This window comes from Microcaecilia unicolor, chromosome 4 (assembly GCF_901765095.1).
Source record: "Microcaecilia unicolor chromosome 4, aMicUni1.1, whole genome shotgun sequence".
Classification (NCBI taxonomy): Eukaryota; Metazoa; Chordata; class Amphibia; order Gymnophiona; family Siphonopidae; genus Microcaecilia; species Microcaecilia unicolor.
Genome location: NC_044034.1, coordinates 169959741 through 169972371, shown reverse-complemented (window position 1 = coordinate 169972371; position 12631 = coordinate 169959741). Strand labels below are relative to the sequence as shown.

The window sequence follows — 12631 nt, the reverse complement described above, 5'->3', positions numbered from 1 at the left end:
GTATGGATGAGCAGACTGGATAGGCAATATAGTTATCTGCCTTCTGTTTTCTATGTTTACATATTCCCTCCCGTTTACTGCTACTAAATCTAGTGCTTCACAGAACTCGAAGAAATGGCCAAATGAAAAACTGTTTTGAGAGTTAAATCTTTAAGAATCTCCTTCTGTAGAGGCTCAAAGGGTGGAAGCCACTATAGAAGGATATTCTTAAAGATTTAACTCTCAACACACGTTTTTCTTTTGGCCATTTCTTCAATGCATAGGTCCCTTTTTGCAGTTTACAGATGTGAGGATCTCTATTATAGTGGGTACTTTTCTTCCAAAAGTATCGGGGGGGGGGGTTGTTTTTTTTTTTTTTTTTTTTTTTTTTGGGGGGGGGGAGTTAAGAATAATCCAAATGAAAATACTTATACAGAAAATCAGTCACCACAATATAACAAAAGAAATAATACAAAAAAAATACAATGGCAACCAAACCAGTCCTCTAAATGAAGAAAGGCAAGAGATAGTAAAAAGAAATAACACAAAGCCAAGAAGAAATAACCCCTAAAATGAAGATTACCCTAATATTTCTAGTGAGGTAGCTGATACAATCACAGCTGGGGGTCCCCAGTCTTGATAGGAGAGCTGCAAATTTGTCACCCAAAAACATTGTTTAGTTGAGATGGATAAAACTACTACTACTTATCATTTCTAAAGTGCTACTAGACGTACACAGCGCTGTACACTTGAACATGAAGAGACAGTCCCTGCTCGTCAGAGCTTACAATCTAATTAGGGCTGACAGAAGAAACAAGAGATAAGGGAATATTAAAGTAAGGATGATAAAATAAGGGTTCTGAACAAAGTGAGTAAGGGTTAGGAGTTAAAAGCAGCATCAAAAAGGTGGGCTTTTAGCTTAGATTTGAAGACGGCCAGAGATGGAGCTTGACGTACAGGCTCAGGAAGTCTATTCCAGGCATATGGTGCAGCAAGATAAAAGGAACGGAGTCTGGAGTTAGCAGTGGAGGAGAAGGGTGCAGGTAAGAGAGATTTACCCAGTGAACGGAATTCCCGGGGAGGAATGTAGGGAGAGATGAGAGTGGAGAGGTACGAGGAGCTGCAGAGTGAATGCACTTATAGGTCAATAAGAGGAGTTTGAACTGTATGCGGAAACGGATAGGAAGCCAGTGAAGTGACTTGAGGAGAGGGCTAATATGAGCATAACTACACTGGCGGAATATTAGTCGTGCAGCAGAATTTTGAACAGATTGAAGAGGAGAGAGATGGCTAAGTGGGAGACCTGTAAGAAGCAAGTTGCAATAGTCTAAGCGAGAGGTGATAAGAGTGTGGATGAGGGTTCTGGTAGTGTGCTCAGAAAGGAAAGGGCGAATTTTGCTGATATTATAGAGAGAGAAGACAGGTTTTAGCAGTCTGTTGAATATGTGCAGAGAAGGAGAGGGAGGAGTCAAAGATGACCCCAAGGTTACGAGCTGATGAGACAGGAAGGATGAGAGTGTTATCCACAGAAGTAGAGAATGGGGGAGGAGGAGAGGTTGGTTTAGGAGGAAAGATGAGAAGCTCAGTCTTTGTCATGTTAGTTTCAGATGGCGCTGAGACATCCAGGCAGCAATGTTAGACAGGCAAGGCAAGCTGATACTTTGGCCTGGATTCCTGCTGAGATTTCTGGTCTGTAGAGGTAGATCTGGGAGTCATCAGCGTAAAGATGATAATGAAAACCATGGGATGAGATCAGAGTACCAAGGGAAGAAGTATAGATGGAGAAAAGAAGAGGTCCCAGGACAGATCCCTGAGGTACACCTGAGTATATAGGTTTGAGATTGACATTTCACCATATATTTATAAGGGAACTCAGAAAAAATAAACCACCTAGTGTCAGAATTCTAGGACACAACAAAATAAATTGTCTGTGCTTCTGTGTAGCTTTACCAACCTCCGGCAATATTTGAATTTTCAAGGTACAAAATGTAGAAAGGTGATGTTTAAAGTATAACTTCACCAGTCTCGATCGTAGTCCAGAGTCATTGTGACCAGCAAAGTAGAGCATATAGCCACCCCTTCTTTAAAGGATTCCAGGAAAGCTGTTGAGTCCAAACTGTTCTGGTTTATAGGAGAGAACCTCTACACTCTTTTCTTTCTTTTAAAAGATGGCAAATAGAAGACTCTAGAAATCTGAGGCAAAGACTGAAAGCACCTTCAGCACTTCCAGCATATAGCGCGTAAACATTTCCTAAGCTGAAATGCCAGGAATTTTCGGAAAATTAATCGGAAGTTGTCTCCGATTTAACATGTCAGTTTCTTCTGCTGAAAGGAAGATTGTGAGGAGGAGTGTAAGATTTTGCATTTGTTAGAGGTTTGGCATATTCTGAGATTTGTCCTGTTTGGAAGAAACTGAAGAGGACAGAATTAGTCTGTGTCTACTATTGCATGTTGGCTGCCTATATTCTGAGAGGTAAACTTCCTCCTGGAGACTTTAAAAGCGCATTTCACTAGAGGAATTGCTACTTATTGGGCAGAGTGTCGTGCAGTACTGCCACTAGACATTTGTAGGGCAGCAACTTGGTTTTCACTCATTCTTTTATGAGACATTACAGACTAGATATGACAGCAAGAAAGACGTGGCCTTTGGTGTCAAAGTTCCCAGGACTGCTTTGCTACATCCCACAGATACTGGACTGATTTGGTGAGCACTAAGGAAGAAGAAATTAGATCTTACCTGGTAATTTTTTCTTTCCTTTCTTCCCATCAGACCAGTCTAGATTCTCTCCCTAATTCAGATTCTATGCCAGTGTTTTGCGAAGCTGTGGTTTTCTGCTTGCTTGTTTCCCCAAGTAAAAATTTTCCTGTTTGTGGGTTCTAGTGTTTTGGGTTGTTTTTTTTTTTTTTTGTTTTTTTTTTGTTTTTTTTGAAACTCTGCATTCCTGAAAGAATGAAATACCAAGGTACCCATCTGCTGGTTCACAGGGACAACCCACAGGTATTGGACTGGTCTGGTAGGACTAAAGGGAAAAAAAATTAGCAGATAAGATCTGATTTCTCCTTGTCAGAAGTTGACTTGTTTGAATTATTGTTCTAGACTCGAATCTCAGACTGGCGAGAAGGGGCTGTCAATGGAAATTACCTTAAACGAAAACTTCAAGATGCAGCAGAACAGATAAAACAGTATGAAATTAACGCCACTCCTAAGGGCTGGTCATGCCACTGGGACAGGTACGCAATCTCCTACCCTTTTCACCTTTCACCTTTGACATCTCAAACGTGACTTGTGACCATCACCACCTGACGACGTGACGTCACCTGTCCAGAGACTGAAAAACAACTTCAGTTAGCGTCTTGCTGGGCAGGCAGAGCCTAAAGACAAGCAAAGTTTGGGCCAGCCACAAATTGGAGAAATAGAAAGTATTTAAAAAAATAATTCCTGATGGGACAAAGCTGGTTTCTTCTCTGCCACTGGGTGTAATTGCGCTGTGTAGGGTGGGAATGGGGTTTAGCGCATGCGCAAGCTGTGTACACTTTTCAGGATTTCTGGAATCTCCAACATCTTTAACAACGATGAAATCACCAAGAGCTCCATGACAGCAGCTGTGACTGAAGCACAGAATTGCAGTCCTGCAGCAGGTCAGACCAAATATATATTTTATTTGTCTTTTTTTTTTTTTCTTCCTCACTCTTCTCCCCTTGATTTTAAGATCTTCTCTTTTATTTTCAGCTTCTAGGAACTTTCCCCTCTTAGCTTTCACTCTTAAAATGTTCTTGGCACATGCAGGAATTGCCCCTGCCCCTAGTCTAGGCTGCTTTTTAAAATTTATTCTGGATGGTTTTTTTCCTTAAAGTGCTCCATTTAATATTCAAACTTGTCATTTTGTTGAAGTCTCTAATGTGTTATTTTTGGCCAATCAATGAGTGTCTGATTGCCCCACTCTCCGTTTGTGGAGTCTTGAGACAGTGCCTGCATTCACAAAGCCATCAAGTGCAAGTGGCTTTGAAGAACCACTTTGGCCATTATTCCTTGTATCTCAAAGCAGTACGTTGCCTTTGTGAATAGCAGTGTATCCATGATGGATTCGTCCCTGAAAGAGCTGAATACTGTCATGGAAGAGGATTAAGTATGTCGCTACTGGGGGACAGAATTTAAAAACCATTTTTGTTTCTTGTGATTTAGGGATCATAGACGTTATTTCTATGTTAACGAACAAACAGGCGAATCTCAGTGGGAGTTCCCAGATGGAGAGGAAGAAGAAGAGGGGCAGCCATCAGAAAATAAAGCAGAAGCTGCTTCTAAAATAGCAATGAAAGAGAAATTGGAAGAAACTTCAACCCCACTGCCTAAGTCCACTGAAAATACCACGGGTAATGGAAGACCTTCACTTAAATCCATGAAATTACCTTGCTACAGAACAGTCCTCCTCTTCCCCCCCCCCCCCCCTTTCCTCTTTAGTTTGCAGTATTGCTGTTTTAGGGTAGGTTTGATGACTTTGCAAAACATACAAAGCACTTGTATGTGTCAGTCTCCACCTTACTTTGGAAATACTACTGCTATACTGTGTGGTAAAACGTTGCATGCTGTTGATGCACTTGGAGAGGAAAAGAAGACTCGTAGGATCTATATAAGTTTATCATACCTGTGTATTGGTCTTTCTTTGAGATTAGTTATCTTTGCAATACAACAGTAATAAATTGGTGAAAATATACTATTCCATTCTAAATACAGTAAACATTTGTTTAAATTCTCAGAATCTGTAGTACTTGCAGTAGTGTCTTAAAAGAAACTGCCCCAAACCATGGTCTCCTAAACTTTGATATGAGGATTACAAAGCTTCTCGCTATTGGGTATAAAAATCACTGGCCATTTTAACAGATGTCTGATGTGAAGGAACGTTTATGGGTTTCTTAACTGTTTCCCCTGAGTCTGCTTTTTTTTTTATAATATCTGTATAATGTACTGCGAACCTTGTAGGTAATGGTGATTTTTTTTTTCTCTCTTCCCCAGTACCTGTTTCTAAAGAGTCATTTTCTGCAGAGACTCCAACAGGACCTACTATGGAAATGAGTCCATTTTGGAGTCTTCTTCAGCTTCTACCCCAGTACTCTCAACCATACCCTTTACCTGTGGATATTCCAATACCCCTCCACCTCCACCACCTCCTGAGTCACCCCCTCCACCACCCCCACCTCCTGGAGATGATGGTGACATCCAGGAAGTAGACATGGAGGATGAGGAGGAAGATGGAGAAGAACCTCCAGCACCAGGAACAGAGGACGATTCATTCTGAACCGTCTCTGTCCACTAATCCTCAACAGCAAGGTAAAGGAGGGGGGAAGATTTTGTTTGTTTTGTTAAAAATTTTTATTTGGTTAATTTTCAATTAATACAAACCCAAACAATAGAAACATATATCACATGTAAAACAGTAAAAACTGCCAAGAGGCAATCTCCAGAAAAAGGTAACAATAAACTCCCCATACCCCCAATCTTATGCCCAGACTGCAAGCAAAGCAACTCATGGGCAAACACCGTAGTTCCTTCTGTGACTTTCTCTCTCTCTCTCTCTTCCCCCCCCCCCCCCCCCCCCCCCACACCAAACACTTCCAAATACTCTCCCCATCCCCTCCCCTCCCCTCAGCAATTATGACACTGAGGTGGACCCATTCCTCCTGTTCTGGATAATAATGCCCGTGATACATGTCAATTTTTCCCAAGTCTCCAATTACTTTGTCTTGGTCCAATGGCCTGCTTCCACTTTGCAGCAGTCTCAAGCTTGGCTGCATCCAAACACATTCATTTGAGCCTCGCCTGCCAGTTGGGGCCCCTCTTATTGTTCAGGCCTAGGAGTCATGATTTAGATTCCAAAGCAAGTTAGTCCCCAGACCCTTTTCCATGTGTTGAACAACTGTAAACCAATATGACTATTTTCCAACAAGTTCACCAAATGAGGCAAGTCCATTGTTCACCTCCAATGTACATCAGTGCCTGAAGTAGGAAACCACCTTTATATCCATTTTCTTTTATCAACACACAAACTGAAGCCTTTTTAATTTCATGAAATACCCTTTTCCATTCACCCTGAATGAGATCACATCCTATATAATAAAAAGCACCTCCAGCGTTCTGAAGCTGACTGCGTGGCACAAAACCTTGAGGTGTTCGTGCTCTCTGTAACTCCAACTCCGGAAATGACGTCACGCACTTCTGAGTGCGTCACCAGCAGCAGTGCCCAATCACAACTCCAACAGACTAAAAAAACAGCATAACACGCGTGCCCGAACTTCAATCAATGAACGAAAGAAGACAAGCGGCATCAGCCACACACGCAACAACACCCCCCTCCCCCGGGGTTCTCTCCCTCTCACATCCAAAGTTGCCACTGGACCCCGTCACCTGCACACAGCCCCCATCACCCACCCTCCTCCCCAAAGCACACTCCCGCCTACCTCCCTCTGCTCTCTGAATTCGGACAACCATAGCTTTAAAAACATTTTACTAACCTGACTGAAGCACAGTACAGCTGGCTTGCATTTACCTTTCCCCTTCTCTATCAGCATCCTGCCCTTGCATAAACAGGAAATGAGGGCGGGACCACAGCTGAGAGGGAAGGGGAAAGGTAAATGCAAGCCGGCTGTACTGTGCTTCAGTCAACGAACAGCAATTTTAATATGGCCAGCCATTCCTCAGTTCCCTGATTTCTTTTGACTCATTTAGGAGGGTAAGAAGCCTCTAAGACATTACAAATTGTTCTGTACAGATCCACTTATGTTTGTATATAATGAGAACACAAGCACAGTTTTCATGCTCGGTGTATTGAGATGTTCTTTAAATCTGCCATAATTATTTTCAACCATGGCAAAAAACATCCACTTGGATCTCCTCCTCATTTTTAGAATAACATGGATTCTGGCGTATCCAGTCCTACTGGAGTTAAATCAACAAAAAGGAAAGCAGAAGAAATCTGTGTTGGGCAGACACAACAAGCAGCCACTATTGGAAGCTGTGCAGTTCTATACAGCCAGGCAGCTGTATCTACAGGTGTGTTCAAGCTACTGTCACAAGATTTAATACAAAACAATTCAGTCACATGTTTGTGTGTATAAACACAAGGAAATGGCTATGTGATGGGGACAGGTGTTTGACTCACCTGACACACAAGTTCCTCAACACAACCAAGTTTGAGAACCACTGCTTTAAACTGCATGTACTAATCATTCTCCGAGGACAAGCAGGCTGCTTGTTCTCACGACTGGGTTGACGTCCGCGGCAGCCCCCACCAACCGGAAGAAGCTTCGCGGGACGGTCGGCACGCAGGCCACGCCCACCGCGCATGCGCGGCCGCCTTCCCGCCCGTGCGCGACCGCTCCCGCCAGTTACTTTTTTTCCGCGACTGAGAGAGTTGTGCAATTGCCTCTCTCTCTGTTCAACCGCCGGATTTTTGACCGCGTTTACGCGGATCGTTGCTTGGATTCCCGTTCGGTTTCCTCTCATCTTGTTTGTATTGTTTAACAAAAAAAAAAAAAAAAAAAAGAAATTTTTCGCGCGTGTGGAGCACGCGTTCCCTTTTTCCCTCGCTTACTAGCGGGGACGCCACGTTGCGGCCTAGTGGCCGCTCGGTCGATTGATTTTTTCGTGGTGTGATTTTAGCCACCATTGCCGACTTTGACTTCGCCGACGCGATTTTTCCGTCGATGTCCTCGAAGGTCCCGAGTGGATTTAAAAAGTGTGGTCGTTGCGGCCGGCCGATCTCGCAGACCGACACCCACGCTTGGTGCCTCCAGTGCCTCGGGCCGGAGCACAATCTCAAGTCGTGCGCTTTGTGTCTCGGTCTCCGGAAACGGACTCAGGTTGCGAGGCAAGTTCTGCGGGACCGTCTTTTTGGAACTTGCGCCGGCCCCTCGACGTCGACCTCGACGGCATCGGTATCGAAGGCTGGTTCTTCGGTACCGGTATCGATGCCCGAGACATCGACACCGATGGCAGCGACCCCAGGAGAACAGGTCCCGTCGGCCCGCCGGTCCGCCGGTGAGAGTGGGGTTGAGAGGCCGCGTGGGCAGTCGGCCCCGGTCACTCCCTCAGCTCGTGAGCCACGGGACCGAACCCTGTCGGACCCGGTACCTCGAGACCGAGGGGGATCGACCTCCTCCTCCTCCATGCCCTCCGGCGCCGGTGACGTGCACCGGAAAAAAGATAAGAAGCGCCGTCACCGGGAGCCCTCGGTGCGCCCTGGAGAGGACTCGACGCCGAAGCGTCATCGCAGAGAGGAGAGATCTCCGTCGGTGGTGGAGGTACCGACGCGTCGGGGTTCCGGCACCTCGGTGCCGTCTCCTGGCCCCCAGCAGCTTCTGGCACCGACACCCTTACCGGCCCCACCGCCTTTCCCGGCAGCGGGCCTGGACGAGTGCCTCAGAGCCATCCTTCCGGGGATCCTGGAAGGGCTGATGCGCCAGGCTGTGCCGGCGCCGGGGGTGCTTGCGCCCTCGGCGCCGATGACTGTGGCGCCGGCGGGCTCTAGCCCGGCGCCGGGGCTGTCGACACCGCCGCCGCTTGCGGTGCCGGTCTCGACCGCCACGCAGGTGGAGTCCCCGTCGACGTCGATGGAGGGAGCTCCGTCCCCGCCGGCGCGGGAGTCCACCGCTCGACGACACCGAGACCTCGGTGCCTCGACGTCGAGCCGGGCCCGGTACAGGACTCAGCTACATGAGCTAATGTCCGATACCGAGGATGAGGACTCGTGGGGGGAAGAGGAGGACCCTAGATATTTCTCCTCAGAGGAGTCTACGGGCCTTCCCTCGGACCCCACGCCTTCACCGGAGAGGAAGCTCTCACCTCCTGAGAGTCTCTCCTTTGCCTCTTTTGTGCGGGATATGTCTATAAGCATTCCCTTCCCCGTGGTCTCTGTGGAAGAGCCGAGGGCCGAGATGCTCGAGGTCCTCGACTATCCATCACCACCTAGAGAGTCCTCCACGGTACCGCTGCACAATGTCCTGAAGGAGACGCTGCTTCGGAACTGGGTGCGACCACTAACTAACCCCACCATTCCCAAGAAAGCAGAGTCCCAGTACAGGATCCACTCTGACCCAGAGCTCATGCGGCCCCAGTTGCCCCATGACTCAGCGGTCGTGGATTCTGCTCTCAAGAGGGCACGGAGTTCGAGGGATACCGCCTCGGCGCCCCCGGGGCGGGAGTCTCGCACTCTGGACTCATTTGGGAGGAAGGCCTACCAATCCTCCATGCTCGTGACCCGCATCCAATCTTACCTGCTCTATATGAGCATCCACATGCGGACCAATGTGCAACAGCTGGCGGACCTGGTCGATAAGCTCCCGCCGGAGCAGTCCAGGCCTTATCAGGAGGTGGTCAGGCAGCTGAAGGCGTGCAGAAAGTTCCTGTCCAGGGGGATTTTTGACACCTGTGACGTGGCATCTCGTGCTGCGGCCCAAGGTATAGTGATGCGCAGGCTCTCATGGCTGCGTGCCTCTGACCTGGACAACCGCACCCAGCAGAGACTGGCTGACGTCCCTTGCCGGGGGGATAATATTTTTGGCGAGAAGGTCGAGCAGATGGTTGACCAACTGCATCAGCGGGAAACCGCTCTCGACAAGCTCTCCCACCGGGCGCCTTCAGCACCCGCCCCCGCGGGCGGGCGTTTTTCCCGGGCTCGGCAGGCTGCACCCTATTCTTTTGCGAAGCGTAGGTACAACCAGCCGGCCCGAAGGCCTCGTCAGGCACAGGGACAGCCCCAGCGCGCTCGTTCCCGTCAACAGCGTGCGCCTAAGCAGCCCCCTGCGCCTCCACAGCAAAAGCCGGGGACGGGCTTTTGACTGGATCCATGGGAACATAGCCGCCCTACAAGTGTCCGTACCGGACGACCTGCCGGTCGGAGGGAGGTTAAAATTCTTTCACCAAAGGTGGCCTCTCATAACCTCCGACCAGTGGGTTCTCCAAATAGTGCGGTACGGATACGCCCTGAATTTGGCCTCCCTGCCTCCAAATTGTCCTCCGGGAGCTCAGTCTTTCAGCTCCCATCACAAGCAGGTACTTGCAGAGGAACTCTCCGCCCTTCTCAGCGCCAATGCGGTCGAGCCCGTACCACCCGGGCAGGAAGGGCAGGGATTCTATTCCAGGTACTTCCTTGTGGAAAAGAAAACAGGGGGGATGCGTCCCATCCTAGACCTGAGAGGCCTGAACAAATTCCTGGTCAAAGAAAAGTTCAGGATGCTTTCCTTGGGCACCCTTCTGCCAATGATTCAGAAAAACGATTGGCTATGTTCCCTGGATTTAAAGGACGCATACACTCACATCCCGATACTGCCAGCTCACAGACAGTATCTCAGATTCCGCCTGGGCGCACGGCACTTTCAGTATTGTGTGCTGCCCTTTGGGCTCGCCTCTGCCCCACGAGTGTTTACAAAGTGCCTCGTGGTGGTAGCGGCCTACCTACGCAAGCTGGGAGTGCACGTGTTCCCATATCTCGACGATTGGCAGGTCAAGAACACCTCGGAGGCAGGAGCCCTCCGGTCCATGCAGTGCACTATTCAACTTCTGGAGCTGCTGGGGTTTGTGATAAATTACCCAAAGTCCCATCTCCAGCCAACTCAGTCTCTGGAATTCATAGGAGCGCTGCTGAATTCCCAGATGGCTCAGGCCTACCTTCCCGAAGCGAGGGCCACCAATCTCTTGGCCCTGGCCTCGCAGACCAGAGCGTCTCAGCAGATCACAGCTCGGCAGATGTTGAGACTTCTGGGTCATATGGCCTCCACAGTTCATGTGACTCCCATGGCTCGTCTTCATATGAGATCTGCTCAATGGACCCTAGCTTCCCAGTGGTTCCAAGCCACCGGGAATCTAGAGGATGTCATCCGCCTCTCCACCAGTTGCCGCACTTCACTGCTCTGGGGACCATACGGACCAATTTGACCCTGGGACGTCCATTCCAATTCCGCAGCCCACGAAAGTGCTGACGACGGATGCATCTCGCCTGGGGTGGGGAGCCCATGTCGATGGGCTTCACACCCAGGGTCTGTGGTCCCTCCAGGAAAAGGATCTGCAGATCAACCTCCTGGAGCTCCGAGCGATCTGGAACGCACTGAAGGCTTTCAGAGATCGGCTGTCCTGCCAAATTATCCAAATTCGGACAGACAATCAGGTTGCAATGTATTACGTCAACAAGCAGAGGGGCACCGGATCTCGCCCCCTGTGTCAGGAAGCCGTCGGTATGTGGCGTTGGGCGTGTCGGTTCGGCATGCTTCTCCAAGCCACGTACCTGGCAGGCGTAAACAACAGTCTGGCCGACAGACTGAGCAGAGTCATGCAACCACACGAGTGGTCGCTCCATTCCAGAGTGGTACGCAAGATCTTCCGAGAGTGGGGCACCCCCTCGGTGGATCTTTTCGCCTCTCAGACCAACCACAAGCTGCCTCTGTTCTGTTCCAGACTTCAGACACACGGCAGGCTAGCGTCAGATGCCTTTCTCCTTCATTGGGGGACCGGCCTCCTGTATGCTTATCCTCCCATACCTTGGTGGGGAAGACCTTACTGAAGCTCAAGCAAGACCGCGGCACCATGATTCTGATAGCGCCCTTTTGGCCCCGTCAGATCTGGTTCCCTCTTCTTCTGGAGTTGTCCTCCGAAGAAACCGTGGAGATTGGAGTGTTTTCCGACTCTCATTTCGCAGAACGACGGAGCGTTGCTGCACCCCAACCTTCAATCCCTGGCTCTCACGGCCTGGATGTTGAGGGCGTAGACTTCGCTGCGTTGGGTCTGTCTGAAGGTGTCTCCCGGGTCTTGCTTGCCTCTAGGAAGGATTCCACTAAAAAGAGTTACTTTTTCAAGTGGAGGAGGTTTGTCGTTTGGTGTGAGAGCAAGGCCCTAGAACCTCGTTCTTGCCCTGCACAGAACCTGCTTGAATACCTTCTGCACTTATCAGAGTCTGGCCTCAAGACCAACTCAGTAAGGAATCACCTTAGTGCGATTAGTGCTTACCATTATCGTGTGGAAGGTAAAGCCATCTCTGGAGAGCCTTTAGTCGTTCGATTCATGAGAGGCTTGCTTTTGTCAAAGCCCCCTATCAAGCCTCCTACTGTGTCATGGGATCTCAACGTCGTCCTCACCCAGCTGATGAAACCTCCTTTTGAGCCACTGAATACCTGCCATCTGAAGTACTTGACCTGGAAGGTCATTTTCTTGGTGGCAGTTACTTCAGCTCGTAGGGTCAGTGAGCTTCAAGCCCTAGTAGCTCATGCTCCATATACTAAATTTCATCACAACAGAGTAGTGCTCCGCACTCACCCAAAGTTCCTGCCGAAGGTGGTGTCGGAGTTCCATCTTAACCAGTCAATTGTCTTGCCAACATTCTTCCCCAGGCCGCATACCCGCCCTGCTGAACGTCAGTTGCACACATTGGACTGCAAGAGAGCATTGGCCTTCTACTTGGAGCGGACACAGCCCAACAGACAGTCCGCCCAATTGTTTATTTCTTTCGACCCTAACAGGCTAGGGGTCGCTGTCGGGAAACGCACCATCTCCAATTGGCTAGCAGATTGCATTTCCTTCACTTACGCCCAGGCTGGGCTGACTCTTGAGGGTCATGTCACGGCTCATAGTGTCAGAGCCATGGCAGCGTCGGTGGCCCACTTGAAGTCA

At 49.0% G+C, this 12631-nt stretch overlaps 1 protein-coding gene across 1 annotated transcript in view; it reads left to right on the top strand.

Annotated features, from left to right (window-relative positions):
* The window catches only part of FNBP4 (formin binding protein 4), a 146411-nt gene that overhangs the window by 113860 nt on the left and 19920 nt on the right, over nt 1-12631 (top strand). Inside the window, 6 exon segments of the mRNA XM_030200946.1 lie at nt 3077-3210; nt 4163-4350; nt 4991-5122; nt 5125-5268; nt 5271-5305; nt 6880-7024. Coding sequence (XP_030056806.1) covers nt 3077-3210; nt 4163-4350; nt 4991-5122; nt 5125-5268; nt 5271-5305; nt 6880-7024 — 778 coding nt within the window.